This window comes from Phasianus colchicus, chromosome 1 (genome assembly GCF_987193195.1).
Source record: "Phasianus colchicus chromosome 1, bPhaCol1.hap1.1, whole genome shotgun sequence".
Classification (NCBI taxonomy): Eukaryota; Metazoa; Chordata; class Aves; order Galliformes; family Phasianidae; genus Phasianus; species Phasianus colchicus.
The window spans coordinates 40514655-40537028 of NC_143436.1; the positions used below are offsets into that span (position 1 = coordinate 40514655).

Below are 22374 nucleotides of genomic sequence, written 5' to 3' on the forward strand. Positions count from 1 at the left end.
AAAAAAGTAAGGTATTTACTATGGGATCACAATATTCTTTGAATGCACTCTTTTTCCTCCCTACTGCTCCATCATCATCAGAGCAAATAAATGAGGTCTGAAAAATAAGTGGATGAGAATGCTAGTAAAATCCTTACTTAATTGAGTTAGTGGAAAAATGTAATTCTTAACCGTAGGAATAGTTTAATTAGAAGGGTGCACCTTCCTTGATCTTTGGCTTCATTTCCTCTGAAGTTCTTCAATTTCAACTTATTATACCATGAAACTTTTCTAGCAATAATAATTTTTAAATATTTAGTGAAAAACCGTATCAAAATGCAAACAGACCCCTTCTAGAATGCTGAAATAAGTTAACGCATCAAATTTTTACAGTCCACTGAACAAAGGCCAAATTGTTCTCTCATTAATGCCTCCTCAAATTGATTTCATTGATTGCAGTAAGGGATCGCAGACTTTGAGTGTTAAGAGTATTTTTGCATGAATAAAATACTGAGGAAAAAGCTTCACATGCCTTCTGTACATCTGTACCTCACAGACAGAATTATTATGGCAGGTTGAATTTTCAGTTTATTTATGCATCACGTGTGCAGTCTATAAGGTCAGCAGGATGTTTGCAGTGTTGATATTTTCCTTTTCAGTTCTCCAGCAGGGATGATAGAAGGGACCCCGCAACTTCATGCCAATGCATGGAAGGTTTCTTCAGCTTGTTCTGTGCCTATCAATGTTCCTGTAGTTGATCCCTGCAACGTTAATCAGCAAAATAGTATGTTTTCATATGGAATTATTTGCATCATTTTGTTATGGGATTTTTCTTCTCTGTGAACGAGTTTCACTATTATTAGTTATTAATTAATATATGCTTGTATTTTAACTTTAGACTTACATGCACACTCTTTATTTTCTTCTTATATCTTAGTAAAGACAATTTTGTTCCCACTCATTTGGTGTGGAAACTAAAATAATTTAGGTGAACATTTAATGCTTTGCATGCTGGCCACAAGTCTTACATTTTGCTGTCGAGAATATGTAAAAAAATGTTAAGCAGAACACTCTGTGTCTTGCAAATTCTTCCAGCTAAGAGGTCTGAATAATATTTTTGCTGCATATATCCCGATTGACAAAGAAAGTACATGGGACAAAGTTTCTCCTAGCCAGTGTTCAGATCAAAAGTCCTGTCTCTGTCTTCTCGGTGATTATCTAAACTTTGTTTTAATGCTTCTTTATCCTCCATCTATACTCTCACATGTAAACCAAGGCAAACAATAAGATCTGCAGATTTGTTCAAATTCTTGCCTAAAGATTTATTTTTGGCTTGTTGACATGCTGGAGTTTTGTGTTCAACTTTCACTGTCTCTCTTTCTCTGTGTTGCTATTCTTTTCAATTAATGAAGACAATGAGCAGAGATTGGTTGCCAGTTCTGGCAGAATTTTTAGTGTTTCAGAAATAAGGATGTGGGATTTGGCCATGCTTAGAGCCTGTGGGAGTGAGCCCAGAATAACCGTAAACCTTTAAGAATCTGGCCCATTATAAGGCTTTTTGTGTCTTCAGCATTGGCTATCTTCTAAAGCAGTACATCTCAGCCAAGTCAGCTCTCTCCAAGATACTTCATGACTTTCCTTCAGATTTGTGTTTCCTCAGTGATGATGGAGTTTGACATATATGTAAGCTGCTTAGAGCAGGAGGATAAGCTAGATGGCCTTCTGGGGTCTCTTCTACCCTTTATTTTCCTGTGATTCTTGAAAAAACATTCCTTGGCTATGTGGTGCTGTTGCATGGTTCCACCTGCACTGAGCCAGCACAGTCAAGATTTTAGGCCTGATGTGATCTGAACCTGATGAAACCAGAAAACAAATCCTTGTTTTTTCACTTATTTTGTCAGGCTATTTTTTAATCAAGTCATGTTTACTCCTTGAATCTTGTTTACTGATAGACTCCTGAAACCCTTGAGTGAGCATGTATATGTGAAAATGAAGAGAGATGGGGAGGGTTAGAGACACTTTTTAGCAACAAAATTGGCTTAAATATGATTCCCACTACAGCATCCCTGAGATATTCCACCAGTGTGGTGGGAGTATGCTTCAGTGGTAGAAGGAAGGTCTGTTGGTACTAGAAGGTCTATGGCCAGCTTGCATGCTGCTGAGCTCATTTGTAATGCTTGCTGAGCTGGCATACCAATAATAGTATGGCCATTACCAATTTCAAAGCTAAATGAAACATTAAGTTGGAAGAAACCATATTCCAAGCTTTGAAGGACTTTTCCAACTGTTTTGGAATAAATTATTTTTCCATTTATCTTTCCCATATAACTATAGAAAGGCTTCTTTTTTGTTTGTTTGTTTGTTTGTTTGTTTGTTTGTTTGTTTTTTGTTTGCTATATTAACATGCATCTGTCTAAAACAATGTCACCTTCTCTTAGTTGGATATGCATCCTACTGTGATATCATCAATGAAGAAGTCTTTGCTCCCTGTCATGCCTACGTCAGTCCAGGATTATACTACCAACTGTGTCGCTTTGATGCCTGCAAATGTGGCAGCAGCTGTATGTGTAACTCTCTTGCACACTATGCTTATGTCTGTGGCAAGCATGGCATTGCTGTGGACTTCAGATCTCATATTTCTTACTGTGGTGAGTAATGTCTCCAGAATGGAGACTCTTTTAAAAACGTGTATAATTTTAGAGATGTCATTGGCTTCACAAAATACAGCCTTTGATGTCTTTTTCGTGGAAGTTGGAGTTGTGCTAAGGGCGAATGACACGCTCAGAGGAGAATGCTGATAGCCTTTACGTTAGGCATCTGAGTTGGAATCCCTGAGCTGCCTCATAGAGATGCTGTCCCTTTCTGTTGGCTACAGAAGGAGCTTAAATTTCGAACCTTGAGGCCCTAAGTCATGTGGAAGCCCACTTTTATTTACAGTGGTCAGCATGACTATAGCTAGTGCTAACAGCATCATGGGGCAACAGAATCAAGGCTGTTCCCTAAGGGAAGGTGTGACAGGGTGGAAGTGGCTCTCTGGGGCAGGCAGAGCAGAGTGGGCAGGGATATGACAAATAGGATATAGCATATCTGTGGCACAGCAGGGATTAAAACAGGGAATTTCTAAATTACAGGTTAATGCCTTAATTTTAACTGGACAATTTTTCCTGTCTTGAAAGTCTGAATTAGGAAATAAATAAACACACACCACTCACACATTTATGCAGAAACAGAAAATAGACATTGCCTACATCCAGCTAAGGAATTTTTCCAATGTAAGGCCATTCCAAACATTTCTAATTTTGGAAACGAGTAGAACAGTAGATTTTTGTCACGTATTTTAATTCATTCCAGAAGAGCAAAAGATCATTTTGCATTGCTGCTTTGATCTCCTACGAAATATTGTCTTGTTTTTTTATTTTTCACATTTTAAGAATATGTTGTCCATTCTTCTCTCTCCCTCTCTCTTTTCTCCAGCTGTGATGTGTCACAGGGGTATGCTTTATCATCAGTGCTCTTCTTTTTGTAAACACTCCTGTGCTTCACTTTCTATGGCAAATATCTGTGGTGATGACTGTGCGGAAGGCTGTAATTGTCCTGATGGGAAATACTTTGAAGAGTCGGTCAACTTTTGTGTGTCAATGTAAGTTATTTGAAAATAGAATATACGTATAGGCACATCTTTCTCTTTCCAGCAAGCCTGAAAATAGTTTTTCTATTTTCCTCAGTATGTAGACTACACTTCAGAGAAGATATGTCACATTGCTGTACAGAAAGGTGATGAATATTTTAAGAACCTGGAAAGAATTTTCACCTAAAAACTTGCTTTTAGCACCTAAGAAAAGATGAGAAGGGGTGTACACAGTAATAATCCATAAAGTCATGGATAATATGGAGAAAGTGGCTGGGAGTGTTTTTGCCGTCTCGCAATGCAAAAACCTTCAGTTAAATGGATGGAAATGGTCAATGAAAGGAAATATTCTCTGTAATTTTGTACCTACAGACTATATCTTACTACTGTAGGTAGCTACTGAGTTCAAGTACTGAGTAAAAACTGGAATAAATATTTATATATATTTCAAGATTATTCAGTTATTGCTGTTAATTGTAACTGCTTCAAATGATTGTAGACTCTGAGGTAACCAGGTAATCCAGTAATACTGAATGGCTTTTTGGGAGTTCTATTACTACTTTATTGCATTTGGCTCTTATCAAGAACAAAGGTAATGGATTCCTCTTTCCCATTACTTTGAAAAGGAACTAAATGTTGCCATACTACTCCCATATCTGGGAAGAAAATCAATCTATAAGACTGTAATGTACGAAAAGAGCAAATAAATAGTATGGAGATTGAGGAAAGGTCAGTCTTTATTGAAGATGATGGCAATATTATCACTGACTTCAGTACAGCTAGAATATTAGAAGTATATTGTAAATATAAATGCAAATTAAAAGGGAATAGAATAGTTACATTGGAGGGGACTTTAAAGAGGCTGGCTTAGGTTTTCTCATCATAATAGCTTGATAAATTGATTGCCCTTAAATCACATTTCATTTTGCTTTTGTATCTATATGCATGAATATTCTTTTGGCAGATCTGCCTGTCATTGTCATTACAAGGGCAAAGTCCTACAGCCTGGAGAAATCCTTCCCTTGCCAACAGGTTCCTGGTAGGTTTGATTATCCAAGGGTTTTATCTTTTTTGTATACTACTCAACATCTCTTTTCAGTAACGTTTCTTGAGGAACATCTTTCTTGAGATCTCAAGAGCCTTGAGATTTTTTTCACATAGAATGTTGTATCAAGATCTTGCTCTTATTTCACACTTAGTAATAGCTAGCTTAACATAAATTGTATTGCATACTCGCTTATTTTAAAAAGGGAATACCAGGAAGATTCTGTCAGGCAGGAACTAAAGAGTATCTCAAAATAAATACATCAAGGTTGCAGTGCTGTTCATAGACTTGGGCACATTATGATAGCAAAATGAGACTGGTTTCCAAAGAATAAACAGTGTGATTCTATTTTAGGAAATCTTTCAAACAAAGACTTGCAGAGATCTATGTTTGTGTCCTTTTGTATTATTAATTTGTGACGGAATCCTGACCTCAGTGAGAGAAGTGGAGAAACCTCCCTGGTTTCCCAGTCAAATGTGTTCACTTTACAAGGAATGCTCTTAATCTGCTATTTAGAAACATATCTGGGACCCAAGTGTCAACTGGCTCTTGCTTAGTCTTGTAATATATAAAATATAGTAATTATGCAGCATTATAGTCATTCAGCTGAAGAGATTAGTGTAGGAGCTTCATTTTCTACCATTCCTATGCTCTGTTTTTTTTTTTTTTTTAATGAGAAACTAAGTGGATTAAGTGTCTAATGTGTATTTCTGCAATTCTGCATTTTATCAGCAAAGTAATAAAGCTGTATATTCTCCGCAGCACACAATTTACATGCTGTATCTTTCTGTATTCACCAAGGGAGATAAGGTTTTGTTACACAGTCAGCATCCTGATCCATCTGGCCCTAAGTATCCAGAGAAACTCAAATAGCCAGCTTCTTTTCTGTTTTCATGAAACTTAGGCAATTAAGTAGTAAAAAAAACTCCAACTCTGGGCCCTTGTTACGTACAAGCATTTAGAAGAACCATCAAAATGCTGACAGATTTCAGATTTTAATCATTTCAAATTGGGTTAAATTCTATTATGATTTTTAATGTGGTGACTACATATATTTTCCCCTAGAATAAAGATGGGTTTCCTTTTCTTTTAACCAGCCAGTGCTTGAATGGAACAGTGAAATGTATTGAAGCTGCTTCAGAAAACACAGGTAACTCATGGTCTTTTCTTGTCTAACAGTTGCACAGAGGAAGTTTTTGATGCAAAATAATATTTTGTTTCTTCATACTGTAATAATTTTGAGGGACAGTGTCACAGCATATCTAAAATAGGAGATTAGGAGCACAGGTCTTTTTGCTTGTATTTAAAATTTGTCACTTGATCTTTTTATATGTGAGGTGTAGGTCAGGATTTCTCTTGGGAATACCTATACTTAGGCTTGACATCCATATTTGGTAAATTTTAGGACCTTGATTTTTAACAAGTAAATTTTAAATAAATTTCTAGGGCATTCAGGAGGGATTTCAGTACACTGTAAACTATGCCACTTCTAAAGATCCTGTCTACCTGGAGTATGATGACTTAATTTTTATGAATGGTTTGTGTGTCCAATTCAGGGTGCATCGATCCAGATATTTAATATCAAGCTTTTTTTTTTTTTTTTTTTTTTTAACACTGAAACAGGTATTCATTATATATTTCTGTAATACAGATTAAGCTGTAAACTTTCACTTGGAATGCATTCTTATAAATACCATACAGTGTGCAAAATGTGTATTAAAATAAAAAGGCTGTGAACTAAAAGAAGTAGAAAACAGTCAGATCATCTGATCTGGGAAAGATCATCTGATCTCATTTAACCTGCATTTTACATTTGAAGTTCACGTATGCCCTGAAGGAAAAATCTACTATGACTGCAGATCTCCTGTGCCTGGATTACCAGCAGCAGGTGTGAATTGTGAGATCTCCTGTGCAAACCTTGCCATGAACTTTTCTTGTGTTCCCTCACCACCCTGTGCCAGCGGCTGTATTTGCCCTCCTGGGTAAGCTTTGGCAGTTAAATACATACTTCCACAGTTTGGCTCTAATTTTGAAACTATTGTTCTATAAATTTTTGAAAATATAGAGTCAGATTTAAAAGATCAGCACACTTTCATCTTTCTGAGAGTCCCTTTCTCCTTATCAGCATGAGGCTCCACGCTTTAATGCTTTCTCAGTTCAAGTTCCACAGTTTCTCCATCCTGATACTATGATTCCTGTATCTCATGAGATACCCAGCTTGCTCAAATAGTCTTATCAACTGTTATTTTGGGCTGTCTGGACAGGTGATGACCCCTAGCACTTGCACACTATATGTGAACATAGAAACAAACATGACATAAAACCATAAAGTAAACCATCTGCATTCCTGCTCACTATGCAAGTAATTGTCTCAGCTAGATTCTTAGTCAGGCTTATGGTATTGATGGGGCAGGGAAAAGGGAAGGGTTATAGGATGATCCTACACTCCTCCCCTTCATAATCTCTCTGCTCTTTTGAATTTAGCCAAAGCTTTTGTTCTCTCCTCTCACGTATTTGGATTTGTTGCTCAGAAACAGTCTACTGAGCACTGTAGGTGTCAAATCAAAGTAAGACAGTTAAGAATATCTACTATCACTCAAATTTTTCCTCCCCTCCCCCTACCTACTGTGTGCACTTTCAGATTTGAAGAGCCAAATATGCTGTGGAAATTGCTGAATTTGATCTTAAGTGGAGTGGTAACCATTTTTAATCAGTATTTGATTTTATTTCACTGAATGGTAGTCCATGGTCCCCTGACAATACATTGATTGTGCACAGATCACAGTGTAATGAGACAGTTAGAAATCCCCTTCCAGAAACTTGTAATGTTTGCAGATGACTAAGCTCTAGTGATGAACAGATTTCAAGCATAGCTATTTAAGTCTCCCTCTTTGGAAATCTTCAAAAGCTGTCTGGATTTGGTCCCAGGCAACAGACTTTAGGTGTCCGTGCCTGAGAAAAGGGTTTGGATCAGATGACTTTCAGAGATCTCTTGCTACCTCAACCACTTTGTGATTCTGTGATTTTCTAGCTGTTTTTTCTACTCCTTTACTTTTGCCTCAACTAAGGAATAAGCTTTAGAGAGCATTAGAGTTATAGAAATAATTGTATTTTAACACAGAAATACATTAATGTTTACAAGATGTCATAGAAAAACTAAGTTTGCTCATTGAGCTGTGTTGATGTACTTGTGAATTTACATTTTTCTCTTAGTAATTCTTTTATTTTAAAGGATGGCTGAGCATAGAGGGAAGTGTTATATTCCTGACAGTTGTCCATGCACCTGGAAAGATAGGGAATTTCTATCAGGAGAAGTGATAGCTACGCCTTGTTACACCTGGTGAGTGGCATATATTTTGCATACTTGTCTAGTCACAGAGTGAAAATGACATAGAAAATGCATTGAGTATGTTGAAAATCAAAAAATGTTTATGCTTGTTAAAGACAGTTGGAGGAAACATCTTTTATTAAGCTCAATCAAAGTCTTGGAAAAGTAGAAAAACTTCTGTGTGAAAGCTTCTTGTCTGAAAAGGAAGCAGCAGATAACTTCAGTTTTTCAGTTTCTTTTTTTTTGTAACTTCAGTTAAAAAGTCATCAAGATCAGATGTTTGATTACACATATCTTTGGAAATAGAATACCAGGAAAGAGAACCAGGGACAAAAAAAGGGAAATTAAATATATAACAATGATAAACCATCTCCTTCTTGGGAGCTGGATAGCTTGCACTGTGAGTTTAACATTCAGCACGTGGGACCATAAGGAAAGGAGATGGATAATAAAAAAAAGAGAAAGAAAATAAAAAAACAACATTAATATCAGAAAATGGGATAGTTCCTGGCATCTTTTCTGAAGAAACCTGACTCACATTAACACAAAAGAGTTTATCATCCATTATAATTTACTAGCCAAAATGTCTATCTATCTTTACTTCAGTACATATAGAATTATTAAAAAAAAAAAAAGAAAGTTTGACCTAACAGTTTTTAAACATCATTGGCAAATTGATTGAGCTTATAGATTTATAATGCACAACTAAAGGCTGTCAGTATTTTCAGTACTCCTACCTTGGAACAAATTTACGCTGCTGAATGTAGCTGGTAGGGGAAGTAATACATCCAAGTATGAACATTTACTTCTTAAGCCTGTTCCATAGTTGTCTAATACCCTGAAATCTCACAGGTTGCAACTGGATGTCTTCTGCACTGAATGTATGTAGTTTACATCTCAGAAAAATCATCAATATTTCTTAAGAAAAAATACATTGTTTTTTTATGAATATGTTCTCTTAGTATACAGTCGTGCAGTCTTAGCTATACTTAAGGCAGTGATGAAAATATTTGCATAAGTTGTAAAATGTTTGAGATTTTCCATTCATTGTGAATACATGCTGTATCTGTATGCTGCTGACAAAACACAACGCTTTTCTGCCACTGTCAATAAGAACTTCAAAGGCAATCCACAGCTCTGCACTTCAAGGCCTAAAAAAAAAAAAAGAAGATACTGATTGCTGCTTTTCTTTACAGTGTTTGTCGGAGAGGGGTATTCAATTGCAGTAGTCACCCCTGTCCTGCCGTATGCACAATTTATGGGGATCGACATTATTATACCTTTGATGGCTTGGAGTATGATTACGCCAGTGACTGCCAAGCTTACCTGCTAAAGGTAGGAGGACTGTTCATGTATAAGTTCAAAATTTCCATGAGAGGACAAATATTTGGAACATCAGGAGATAATATCTAGAATCAAACATTAAAAAAACAGGTGCATCTAAAGGACGATTCTGTCAGTGACATTGTGTGCTTGTTCATTTGAAAATGGGCCAATTGTGTGTCATTACGTAACTGCATGGTCTAGAAAACTGTAGAAATCAATGCTTTCTATTCTACCCTAACCATGCTTTCATCGTAACTGGGGAAGAATGACACTATAGAAACTGCTCTACAGCTAGGTGTAAGTGATCTGCATCAGATCGGGAGTGTATGTGTATAATCATATCAAACACAATGATTTCATAATTGAACAATGAAATCCTTCATTAAGATTGTCTGGCAGCTGCACGCTAATGTTCCTCAGAGCACACATTTACAGTACATTGCTTGCCTTTTTTTTTGTTTAAAAATACCATTACTGACATTTAGAAATATATTCTATTACTAACAACGCTATTGTTTGTTATCATTGTTGCTATTATTAAGGCTAAGAGTCTGTTCTGATTTACAATAAGGAGTTTAGAAGAATATTCATTTTCTGTCAACCCTAAATGTCTAACTGTAAGAAAAAGAGTGGTTTCTTAAAAAGAACTACTGTAAATAGTTTATTTCATGTACAGTTCTGAAGAGTATTCACAGCTGTGAAGTAAAATAGATTGGTCCCAGATTTTTTTTCTTTAAGAATACATCATAGAAAACTCCTAGTATGTAGCATGTTGTCTCAGAAAATAGCTCTTACTCTTGAAGACATTTGAACCTTTGTAAAAACCTTCTTCCTTTAAGATACAAAAATTAGAGTTTACTTCAACTGTAAAATCATCTTGCCTATATGATAAGGTACAAAGTTGGATTGTCAATTATTAATTCTTATGCCACCAAACCTTAGTGTGATACTTGAATGTTTTGCTTTTACAATCAAACGTCACCGACTACTCTGCAGCATATGAAAACACCTATTCGGAAACAAAGCCTATGGATCATTTGGAGTCCAAGAATAAAATTGGCAGTCACATAATTAAGGCATGTGGAACACTGCAGGTAGTCCTTTCATTAGGTGAACATGGTAACCTAAGTGATGAAACAGCTGCCTATGTAGATCTGTTTTTCAGCTTTCAGAGATTTTTTCCCTCATACTTAGCTAACATGAGAAAGTATGGCTTAATTTTTTTTCATGCTTTTTCAATTCTCTTTAGTGTATGGAAAACTTGATTTATATTGAAGGAATGTTTATAACAAATCAAGCATTGCATAAGTGTGTCTAGAAGAGATGATATATCTGTGGGCTCATTTTTGAATGTGAAATGTTTGGAAAAGTTTCTGGGGCAAATAAAAAGAATTAGAAGATGGGATTGTGGGCAGATGCCCAGGAGCTTTGAAGGAACTAAAATACAGAACTGATGAACTATGTGATGTGTAATCCTGGAATCAGAGGAATGGAAGATGGGAGTATAACCAAAGATTTTAAAAGAGCTTCTTGACTGAATTTGGCAGGAATAGACCAGTACATCTGATTTCCATATGAAGGAATTGAATTGAAGTTATTACAAAGATAATAACGTGATACTGGGGAAGAATTGAGTTCTTTTTGTTAAGAAATGTTATATGAGTTGAATCTTCTGAGTTATTCAGTGAAGATAATAAGTAAATGGATAAGGATGACCAGGTCAATGTATGTGTATTTTCAGACTTAAGAACTTTTGGAAACAGATTTTGACAAATATTTTTTAGATTCCAGGCTCTAATAGGTTGAGACTGAAGATACTTTGAAAGATGAATTAAATCTGAGAAGTTAAAGGATAGGGTAGGAATAAAGAGACTTCCCATGGGGATCTATTCTGAAAGCTCTGTTCAACATCTTCAGAAACCATTTTGAAAAGGTTTTGTGGGGATTGAGCTGAAAGCGTGCTGATGGTACAGAAGCAGTCTGAACAGCTGAAACAGAAGCAGACTACCAAAAATTTAGGAATATTTTATAGCAGAAAAACTCTACATGATAGAATGAAAAATGCAGATCAGTGCACATAGCAAAAAACTGTGACTATGCTGTCATGAAGATAGGTACTAAATTGCCTATTAATATGTAGGGATTAAATTTGATGCGAGAAAAATACAAGAGGCAGATGTATTTGTCATTTTACTAGTGGGAAACTGAGTGGTAATCTGAAGTGTTATCCATCCTCTGATTTCACACGGGCTTTTATTTGCACGTATACAGTTACACCACAGTGGTAGGACATATGTATGGGCAGTTGTACCGCACACTGATGTGGTTAAAATGCACTACGTGTACAGACATGATAGCATGAGCAAGTGCCCTTTCAACAGTGCAGAGGGTTCCCTGACTGTCTTTTCATAATCATCCTAAGCTGTATTTTGGCCATGTGCCATGTTGTTTCATAAATAGCAGTGTCAGGGTAATACAATGAATCGCCTTTAAGCTTCTCTTTATACAGGAGTTACACTAGAGAGCCTTGTCTCTTACCACCTGTTGTCCAAACAGACAAGCCAGATGAAAGGTGGGAAAGTATATGAAGTTGCAAAGTTTAAATGTCTTACCTAACACCCTGGCAGGCACAGCTCGGGAAGCCTTGTCTCCTAAACCACGCTACTTATCCTACAAACCAATATATCCACATTTCTTGCTTAAAAATAAACTTACATATGTGCTGTATTCTTCAGGTTCCCTGCCTGCAAGTTATTACAGTGCATCACAGATTTGATAGTTACTACTGCAAAATTCATTGATTTACTGGTAGTTTTCAGTACTGAGTTTGATTTTTATGGATAACATGTAAAAAGCTCATCAAAAATTTGAAATTTAAAATGACGTGATTATAACAATGTATGTGTATGTGTATATACAAATATATACACATACATATATACAACACTGTAATAACTTTGTCCTTTTCCTTGTAGTCATTTTCCTATTTTTTTTCCTTTGGGGACTGGACCATTTCGTCTCTGCTATCTTTATACTCTAAACAAAGATTCCATAGTAGTGCAACAACGGAAACTAAAACTACAATAAATTTATTGACATACTAATACTTTGACATAGATTTGAGTCCAAGAATTATCATTTGGATCCTATGTCCCCAGTGGCAGGATAAAACACCATTCCCATCCACTTCACCAGCACACAGTTTCATTTGGCTGTTAGCCTCCCTGAATGTGATATGTTTGAACAGCCCTTCAGTTTGTCACTGCACTGCTCTCTCCTAAACAAAGAAGTCATCCTTACTATCTATTATGCTTTCAATAAAGAACTCTTGTGCTCCAGTGGGGGAAAAATCAAGTATTGACTTTCAGCCAATTATGAAACTTTAAACTTTGTTTTTAACACCAGTATCACCTTTCAGATGTTTTTAAGGCAATAGTAGGTGAATGAAAAAAACCCTTTATAGCTATTTCAATAGATATATATACATTACTCGGACAATGACCACAACTATTTAATTCAGCAATCAAGAATATTAGGGCAGTAATGTTTCATGACAAGATAGCAAGGAGTTAGGAGTTACCTTACACAATGAGGATTAAAGTTTATGTATGGATGGGTGACATTCATAGAGAATACATCAATATTTGCTTCTAACCTTTTAAAGCCTACTTCAGTAATTTGAAAGGAGAAAAAAACAAGCAACTAGAATATCTCGGAAAACCAACTAGTTTTTCTATTGGTAGTGTAGATCATGTAAACTCTTTGTTTTATCCATAAAGTACTGAAGAAATCATGCCAACCAATTTCCTGATTAAAAATATTTAAATACCCTAATTTCTTCAATTTTCCTTCTTGTCTTCTGTCTTCAGTGATACTGCATTCCTTCCCAAACAAAGTGATACTTTCTAGCAAACTTCTAACTAGTGTTATTTGTACTTGTAGTATATTTCTTCTACTTGCCTGTTGCATAGAACTTTTGCATTTACAGTAAGATTACTATCTATTACATATGTTGGTCTTCTTTCTACCCTTATGGTGGTTTCCAGTCATGCAGTTCAATATATTATTTACTGAGGTGTATACAGTCAATATGTTTGCACTTCAGAGACCCTCAGACTTGTTCTCTTTCAAGAAAGAGAATTATATTTTCTCTGATCTGTCTGCAAGGAGTAGGTTAGAGGGGCTGTGTTCTTCACCATATTAAAGTCCCTTTTTAAATCTTTTTGTTGCAACCATGAAGACTCTTCTAAAGACAAAGTTGCCACTAGTTTTAATGCGTTGAAGGACCATGAAAGTAACACCAGACATTTGTTGAAATAATTGACTTGTTATGCCAATTAAAAAGGTCAAGAGACACCACATGGGAGCCAATTTGTCAAGAAAAAGGTTTATTTAACACAACATGCATGATCTAAGCCAGTATCACAGTTTCCCAAATTATTATCCTACTGCTGAGCAATCCCATGTGTTAGATAGCTAGTCTGCCCTGAAGAATACAGTAAGAAAGCTCTTTTCTTGCATATGCTTTATTTTATAACTTGACACAATTTTGAAGCTCCTAGTTTTTGCTCTTTTTGTTCAAATGCTTAATTTGATTGATGCACTGATTATATTTCAGTTGTTAGTTGCTGATGTATTTAACTGGATTGCTAAATTCATTAGAGGATGGTTGTGTGTAAGGTGCAGCAACCCTACACAAAGCAACAACTCCTCACTTATTTGTCATGTCTGAGGAGGTAGAAATAGCCTATATCTCACTTCTCTTTTTATAATATTTAATTAATTTATTTATTTTTGCTCAACATTCTTCATCATCATTCATTTCAGGTCTGTAGATCCATGCATACTTGTCAGGTAATTTATAGCAACATTAATTGTGTAGAAATAATGATGTATTTCTTGACAATTTGTGTGCAAATCAATGTCCAAAATAGGGAGGCTACTTTTCAGGGAAAATATTATTTACTGTGAATAGTTTGCCTAGTTGCAAAAGCACCAGCTGTTTGCTTTCTATCAACCCCATTATTTTAGAGGAAATCATTCTGGATGCCCCCTATTTTCAGTGTCTCTATAAGTCCAACAAGGGTTAGAATCCAGATCCCTGTGGAAGACAACTCTTCGATCCTAGTCTTCAATTGGACAGCTCAGAGCTCAGATAACATTGGCTTGTACCTGTTTTTCCATTTGTTCTATCCCATCTGTGAGCAGAAGATTTAATTACAGTTGGCAATGGATTTATGCTTTGGTTCCATTTTCTCTAGATCAATGATTTCGGACTCAATTACCTCTACATGCCTTTCTGTCTCCACCACCTGATTCTTCAGACCATTAAATTATGCAGTGAATGAATCACTTTTATCCTCCAACAAAGGAAAGATTTCTTTCAGTTTGTGCAGATTAGCATGGAAAGTTTCCAAGAAAGGCTTGGGGAAAGTTTCTTGCCACAAGGCTGGAAATTTGGAGGAGCATGGTTTGACTCAGACATTAAACCTTCTTTGTAAGAACCTTGCCATGTAGTAACCACTCAGCTTGAAGAAAGTGACCTTTTCACCTTGGATTTCTACTAAAGGGTTAATGTTCAGCATCCATCAGCCCTTTGCCCATGCTGATTCTAAAATATAATGTGATGACTGTAGGAAAAGCCAGATCACATAAGAATGGCTGCCTCAGTTAGGTCACCTGTATTGGGTAAAGTTTTGCAAATGGTTGATGCCCATATTCTACTGATAAAGCGGTAAAAGGTGAGGAAAAAGTAGCATCTTGCAGCTGTTTCAGGAAGTTGTATAATATGTTGTCAGCAAAGAAATGGAACAGGGTGCTCAGGCTAGTCACACATAGGGGTTGCTTAGCACTTTATGGCCTCTCACTCTGGAAGCTGCATGTTGTCAGTGAGCTATGCAAGATGGGCATTAAAGTTACTCTGGTTTAATTTAGGATATGAGTATTTTTGTTTCTGAATGCGTGGAAACTAAACTTCAGCCTAGAGCAGTACAGATAAACACATTTAATGTTCATTAAATTTAAAAAAAAAAAAATTTTTTTTGCAAGTTCCAGATTTTGTGTCCAGACCTTCATTTGTTGGACAAATTTATCACCATTATATCCTATCCTTTTTTTTTTTTTTTTTCTTTTTTTTTTCTATTCTGTTATGCTTTATCAGTACAAATGAACAGCAATAAAATGTTTTTATTTATCATGCATTTATTAATAAAACAATATCAGTACAATACAAACAAGTTCCATATTAGTAATTATTTAGATATTTAAAAATGACATCAACTGTGCTGCTGATTTCTATATAAGAACAGCTTGTGTTTCAGAATGTCTCACTTGGAAAGAAATACTTGAATGTTCCCAAAACCTTAATCTTCAGGATATCTCATTTTTAATTAGAAAAGGATTGCAGAGATGTGACCTGTGCAGAAGCCAAATCTGATACACAAGCAGGCAAAACTAAATAAGAAAATCAAAAGAAAATCCGTTTTAAAGGATCTCTTCTCAAATCTTACTGTATTTCTCTTAAACTATAAAAAAAATGAAAAACCAAACCTGTCCCAGCTATCTCTACTTAATTTCACCAAAATTTCAAAATTGTAGAAATGCTGACTAGAAAAGAATGGTATGAAGTTTGTCGAGAAAAATATTCCTTGTTACATACTGCACATTATTAGGTGTAGATTTATGATATTTATTTGAATTTTAAAAATATTATTGATAAAACCCCAGAAGATACAATAACTCTATACAGTCATAAAAATTATTACAAAATATCAGTGCAGTGTAGAAAAAACTGATGATGATTTGTCTTTCCTATTGCTTGCAAATATGCACATACTTGCAATGGATCTTTCTCAGGAGTCCTTGAGAGTTTATTCTATGTGGATTTTAACATTTTGGGAAGTCACTTTTAAAGAAAAAGGAAAGCTTTAGCAGACATCTGTAAGTAGTCTGAGAATGAGTTGGTAGCTGGGATAATCTCCTTTTGAATTTTTTCAGTGATTCTATTTGGTTGGTCTCTTCCATCTTTACTCAGTTGTACTGCAGTAGTGGGAATGTGTCACATCCCATAGGCTTATTATATAAGTTTCTTTGTCGTATTTTAACTGCAAATGATAACATGATCTGACACAGATACTGAGGAAATGAAATACTTTGTGTGCATGTGCATGAGCAACTTAACTCTTAGATTCTTAGTTCCAAATTTTGCTTTCCTTAAAATATCTGTATAGAAATAGAGAACATCCAGGGAAAAAAAGGTAATATTACAGTTCTTTTTCTTTTTCCTGTGAGAGCATCACTTACTATCCTTCCCATTATGTTGTATGTCAACACTTATGTGGATTTCCTCCTAAACTGAGACAGCATGTATCAGTGCCATCTGCTGACTTTGAACAATATTGCTCCAAATTTTGAAAAGCTGTGGGAAAAACTGATGACACAAATTTGAACAGGCTGCAAAAGGAGGGATTAAATAAAGTTGTACATAATGTATCTGTATCGTTTTGAAATGGTACAGGGGAAACTATCTTAGGAGCAAAAAGAAGGAAGCCTTCCAATCAGAAGTTCTTGGTGTAAATCATGACTGTGTTTTGAGTAATTAATGTTTTCACCGATTATCTGGAGATGAACCGCCCTATAAAATGGCACAAGGAACTAGCAGAGAAAGATCATGTCAGGTGCCAACTCACTTGCCTGCTCTCCAAAACCACTTTAGTATTTGTACTTAAGTGCTCACTAAAATTAGCCTATGATGTTAATATACTTCTCCTTGCCTCAAGCTTGCTGAAGTAATGGCTTCAAATGTTATGTTACTTCAGAAGAAACTCTGATTGCAGTAAACAACCACCAAACTAATTCTAAAGTTTCCAAAAGCTTGTCTGAATTGAGCTAATAATGTTTCTCTTAAAATATGCAGAAAGGATAAAGAAAATTCTACTTTTTGAATTAATGTCTATTTTTTACATTATATTTCGATCTTCTTGCATATGTTTTTTTTTATGTGGCTACATGAAAACAAAAGGAAAACAGGGCTGATCTGTATCTGTCTCTGTCCAGGTCTGTGATGTCCCTAGATGCTTTTGTGGATGCCTAGTTTGCAAGTTAGCATATGGAAGGAAACAAAACACTCAGAAAAAAAGGGAAAATCAGGTTATCAGTAATGGAATTAGAGAGATTTTAATGAAACTTTCTAAGAAAATAAACACAGCCACCTATAAACTCTCTTCTCCCAGGCTGTACTGTGGGACTGTGTCAGAGTGGTGCACAGTTTTGTTATTGGTTGATATAAACTTCTAATGGGATATTGAAATAGAAAGTTTCTATCAAAAATAAGCCCTAGCATTCCCAAGTGCTACTTAAAAAAAGATAGAAGTACTATGCCTTTTTGTACAGGAAGGAATATGGAAAAAAAGTGCAGCGAAGTCTAGAAAAAGAATGTTCTGAGAAGCAGGACTGACAATGAGCCCTTGACTGACTGCCCAGATCTGTGACTCTGTCTTCCTTGTTGCTCAGCAACTCCATGTTATCACAAAGAAACTGATATTAAGTTGGAACAGGCTGGATATGGTAATTTACGTGGGAAGATACTCTTGCAGTGGGAAAACCATTTTATTTCTAGTTTCTGTCAGCGTAAGTAGGTTTCACATGATGAACTGTAGTACATCCCCTTTCGGGTGCATTTTACCTAAAAAGGTAAAGAACAACTCTGCCCTGGAAAGAGACTGTGAAAAAAAAAAAAAGAAAGAAAAACGAAAAAAAAAAAGAAAAAAAAAGAAGAAAAAAAAGAAGAAAAAAAGAAAGATAGAAAGAAAAGCAACAATGCATCCTACCACCATGCTATTTATTAGACATGCTCCTAGTATCTACTTGGACATTCTTCCAACAATAGTGACAAAGGCTGGTCTGCATAGCTGTGTGGTCTCACGTACAGTTTACAGTTTAGAGAGATGGAACTTGATTAATTTGAAGACCATCATAGCAATGGAGTAATTCAGCTTTGAATTTTGTTGGGACTGCACGATTGGGAAAAGAACCCCTTTTTTTAAGTTGAGATGAATGAAGAGAATGGCAAGGGTCTGTATATAAAGCAAACCTTATCTTGAAAGCACTGAGCCACAGAGATATGTAATCCATAAATGTGTTTTTTATATTTAGGCTTAGGTCTAAGATCTAAAGGGAAAGAGAGAATATTCACTATTTGATGAAACTGCTTTATTTTCTTAAATGTCTGTTTTACTTGTAATTCTATTAACCATCACACTGCATTCCCGTCTCTACATTTCCATCCTGTTCCATTTCCAGTAATTTAACACCAACGTGCAGTTCTACAAGTAAGGAAGTACTTCACATGTCTTCAGGACTCCCTGTTCTGGCTTTGGTCAGCAAAACATTCCCTGTCTCCAGCCTTCTCTCTGCTGCAGAGTTAACTTGAAATATAACTCAACTTTTACCCTTGGCTCAAATCCCAACAATACACAAAAACTTGTGCCTTAAGTGTGTTGATGCTGTTCAGCCGAAGGGATTGGCCTGGACTGTCAGAAGGCACAGGCAGCAGTTTCAATTAGCAAAGCTAGTACAGCTACCCAGTGCTGCTCCAAAGACTTGTCTTCATTGCCAAAAAAGGTGTATTTTTACTGAAGGATAATTAGCCTGAATTAGCTATCCTTATTTAAAATAAAGCCCTCCATCTCTTTTCTTACAGTGAAGTCATTGCTTCCCTATTAACACATAGGACCCTCTTTTTAATGAGGCTAAGATAACAGAGGAGGAATTAATTTTGCAATGAAAACAGCCCATGATGTTCCAGGCATCAGTTAGACCCACAGACTGCAAGCTAAGCCCCTTTCTGAACTCACTCATGGCAGGGAAGTATCTTCCTTGCTCACTTTTCACTTGGCCAGCATAGGATGGATCAGCTTGCATTCTATCTACCAAACTAATGAGTTTGTCTCCTTTTTAATTTACCACATCACCTTCAATAAATCCAAAAATGCTTTGGGCTGTTATCTGACTCGGAGACGAGTAATTACTGGATTGACTCCAGCAGCAAGCATAGCTTAATTAAAACGCAGTGTATTTCCCAAAAAGGTAGTGACCAATTTTATTCTGAGTGCATCCTAAAACAATTTTATAACAGGACAGATGAACTTCACTCTTCCCTAAAGCTTCCACTGCTTTTAAACTGAGCTTCACTGCTAAATGGGGAAGAGCTGCTGTCTTATAGCCCCTTACCACTGGCATCTCATCCTTGCCTAGCCCATCTTAACTGCTGTGTTGCTAACACACACAACTCACCTGTTTCTTAACCCAGGTATTGTGGTAACATAAAGCTTGCTAGCAGTCTCCTGTACCTTATGCTCATTGCATGAGTTTGTAGAGTCTCCCATATGCCAACCAGCAGTACCTCTGGCTTGTGAACCATGCTAGACTAGGGGCTGCAAAATAGTAGCACCTCAGCATCGCACCAAAAATTCCTCTACACTTTGGTTTTGTGGGTTTTTTTTTTCAGATTGAAAGTGTTCTTTAAAACACCTTGGTTTTTATGGGCCAAAAAAAAAGGAAAAGAAAAAAAGGAAAGAAAAGGCTGCTTCCTACAGCATGAATATTTTCTGTATGCAGTATTTCTCACTGGTGAGAAACAATTGCTGATATGTTTTTTCATTCTCGAACTCTGATAAGCACAGAAGGAATAAGTAATTAGGGCTGTGCTCCCTGCGTCTTACAGGGATACACTGAAGCTCTGGGGAGAGGTGCTAAGGGAGCAAACTAGGGCAGCAATCCCTCCTGTTGTGGCTGAGTGGAGCTCTCTAAGAGCACTGCTCGGAGCCAGGAGGAGGTCCCAGCACTGGCTAGCTGTTGAGAGCCAACGTTTGCACTTTGCCCACTGTTCCCATTAGCATCTGCAATTAGTTCTAGCTAGTCATGTTCTCAGAGAGGGCTTAAGGGAGGGTGGGAGTAAAAAGAGAAGTTTAAACATCGTTCTGTTTTTAGAACTACCCAAGTGTCTCCTATGGGACTGAATGACTCAGAGTTCATACACAGAGCTTGCCACCTCCAGGATTTTTATTTCATATCTGTCACAGGTCTGTAATGACTGTAAGACTGAAAGTGATTGAAAATTAAACTGTTTTCAGAAGCACTGTTACTGACAGATTAATGCTATGAAGATAGCTCTCTCATGTCTTGTGCATAGTTACTGCATCTTGTTGATTTGCAAGTGTTGATACAGAAGTAAAATAAAAGGGAAAAAAAGAAAAGAAATGACGAATGTAACTCAAATTTGTTTTTATCTGTAGAAGTGTTATCAACTCTGCTGGTCTCCTTTGTTCCAATGTCAGTCTTAGCATGGGCAATTACAGGGTGCACGTGTGTTTCCCTTAGGATATGAAGGAACCTCAGAAGCTGCAGGTGAATGAACAGATATGTTGAGTGAGACTGCAAAAACAATTTTATGTGCTCAGAATGCAAAATTAATTTGCAGTCTGAACAGCCAACAGATACGGGCTTGGGAGTGCATGGCTTATATTTGAATGTGAGATACCAGCACTCCAGTAAATCAAAACACAATGGAGTAGATGATACTTCTAAATGTTAAAAAAACTAAACAATTATTAAAAAACCCACTCACAAACAAATTATCAGCAGAAGCCTTTCCCTGCTCCAATGACGATGACTCACGGATTTCTGAATTTTGATGGATGGATGTAAAAAAAATAGTTTTACCTACTACTGACAGATGGAAGGTTTCCTGGCTTCAGAAGTATGAACTGCTGGATCTCAAGTACCTTGGTCCAAAAATAAAACTCTTTTAATAACATGTCTCAATTTTGACAACTACACTGTGCAGTAAGTCTTGGATTCTACATATAAGCATGTTTTACAAGACTAAACCAGACCCTTATTTTAGGGCTAGATCAATCCTATGAGTTTGTTAAGTCTGCAGAAAAAGATCTCACTATTAAATGCAGTGGTTCTTTCTGTTTAACTCCAAATCTGAGTTTGTTGAGGGTACAGCTTAGAATTTAAAACGCAGTTCCTTTATTGATTTTTCTTGAATTTAATTTGGAAGACGTGAAAAATATTGTTTTTTGATGACGAGGCTGGAATAAATATGCAGGAACAAAGCACAGTTGAATCTGTAAGTAAAATGATGATTTCTTCTTCATGTTGCAGAGCACAGACAACTCAAATATATCTGTAATTGCTCAGAACAAAAAGTGCTTTGATAATGATATTGTTTGCTCGAAGAATATTTTCATCGCTGTTGGAGACTCTGAGATTTATTTTAGTGAACTTTCTGAGAAGCAGGTTAGTTACTTTCTTTCTTTTTTTGGGTCGCCTTTCAAGATAACTATTCTGAAGTTAAGACTGTAAAGGAACATATTTTTGAAAAATATCTCCCAGTCTGAGTTGATGCAGTATAAGTGCCTAGGCCTGGATAAAACGTCAGCTCCCAGAAAAAAATATTGTTTTTTCACTGTTTTCTTCAAGTTCTTTTTATTCATACAAAGAAGACTGATCTAAAACCTCAAGGAGTCAAACCATGCTGAGATTTGTTTTGCACCATTTGATTTTGAAAGTTAAACCAAAGTACATAATCTAAGCAAAACTGAATGATCCAAAACACAGCATATCAAAGTATTAAACAACATTTCTAGTAATAATACTGATTCAGTTATACAGTGCAGATAAAGTATGCTTTTGTATACACTTTACATTACTAATTGGCTGTATGCTGTGGTAGAATTATGTTATTAGATCTTAATGATATCCATTTTTGTCAGAGTACCTTGAGGGGACAGGAAAACAAATCTAATTATCAGCTTTGGATGGCTGGATATTATACTGTGATACACTTTCCAGAACAGGATATTACAATTCTGTGGGATAAGAAGACCATGATGCATGTAACAGTTGGACCTCAATGGAAGGTGAGCTAAAATAAAAACCTGAGATCTTATGTAGTTCTCAATGTTGTTAGTGTGGCATCTTCATGAATTGCTGTCATTACCTTTTCTTCTTGACTTGCCTTCCTAGCAATATAGTGGTTTAACAGCTGCTAGGATTTTC

General features: G+C 36.2%; 1 protein-coding gene across 4 annotated transcripts in view; it reads left to right on the top strand.

Annotated features, from left to right (window-relative positions):
- OTOGL (otogelin like) overlaps nucleotides 1-22374 on the top strand; it is an 88938-nt gene that overhangs the window by 23394 nt on the left and 43170 nt on the right. For all 4 annotated transcript variants that reach the window (XM_090139194.1, XM_090139202.1, XM_090139213.1 and 1 more), the window contains 10 exons: nucleotides 639-763; nucleotides 2418-2627; nucleotides 3454-3619; nucleotides 4572-4646; nucleotides 5750-5802; nucleotides 6472-6634; nucleotides 7885-7992; nucleotides 9177-9315; nucleotides 21478-21612; nucleotides 22089-22235. In XM_090139194.1, coding sequence (XP_089995320.1) covers nucleotides 639-763; nucleotides 2418-2627; nucleotides 3454-3619; nucleotides 4572-4646; nucleotides 5750-5802; nucleotides 6472-6634; nucleotides 7885-7992; nucleotides 9177-9315; nucleotides 21478-21612; nucleotides 22089-22235 — 1321 coding nt within the window. The remainder of the gene's footprint in view (nucleotides 1-638; nucleotides 764-2417; nucleotides 2628-3453; nucleotides 3620-4571; nucleotides 4647-5749; nucleotides 5803-6471; nucleotides 6635-7884; nucleotides 7993-9176; nucleotides 9316-21477; nucleotides 21613-22088; nucleotides 22236-22374) is intronic.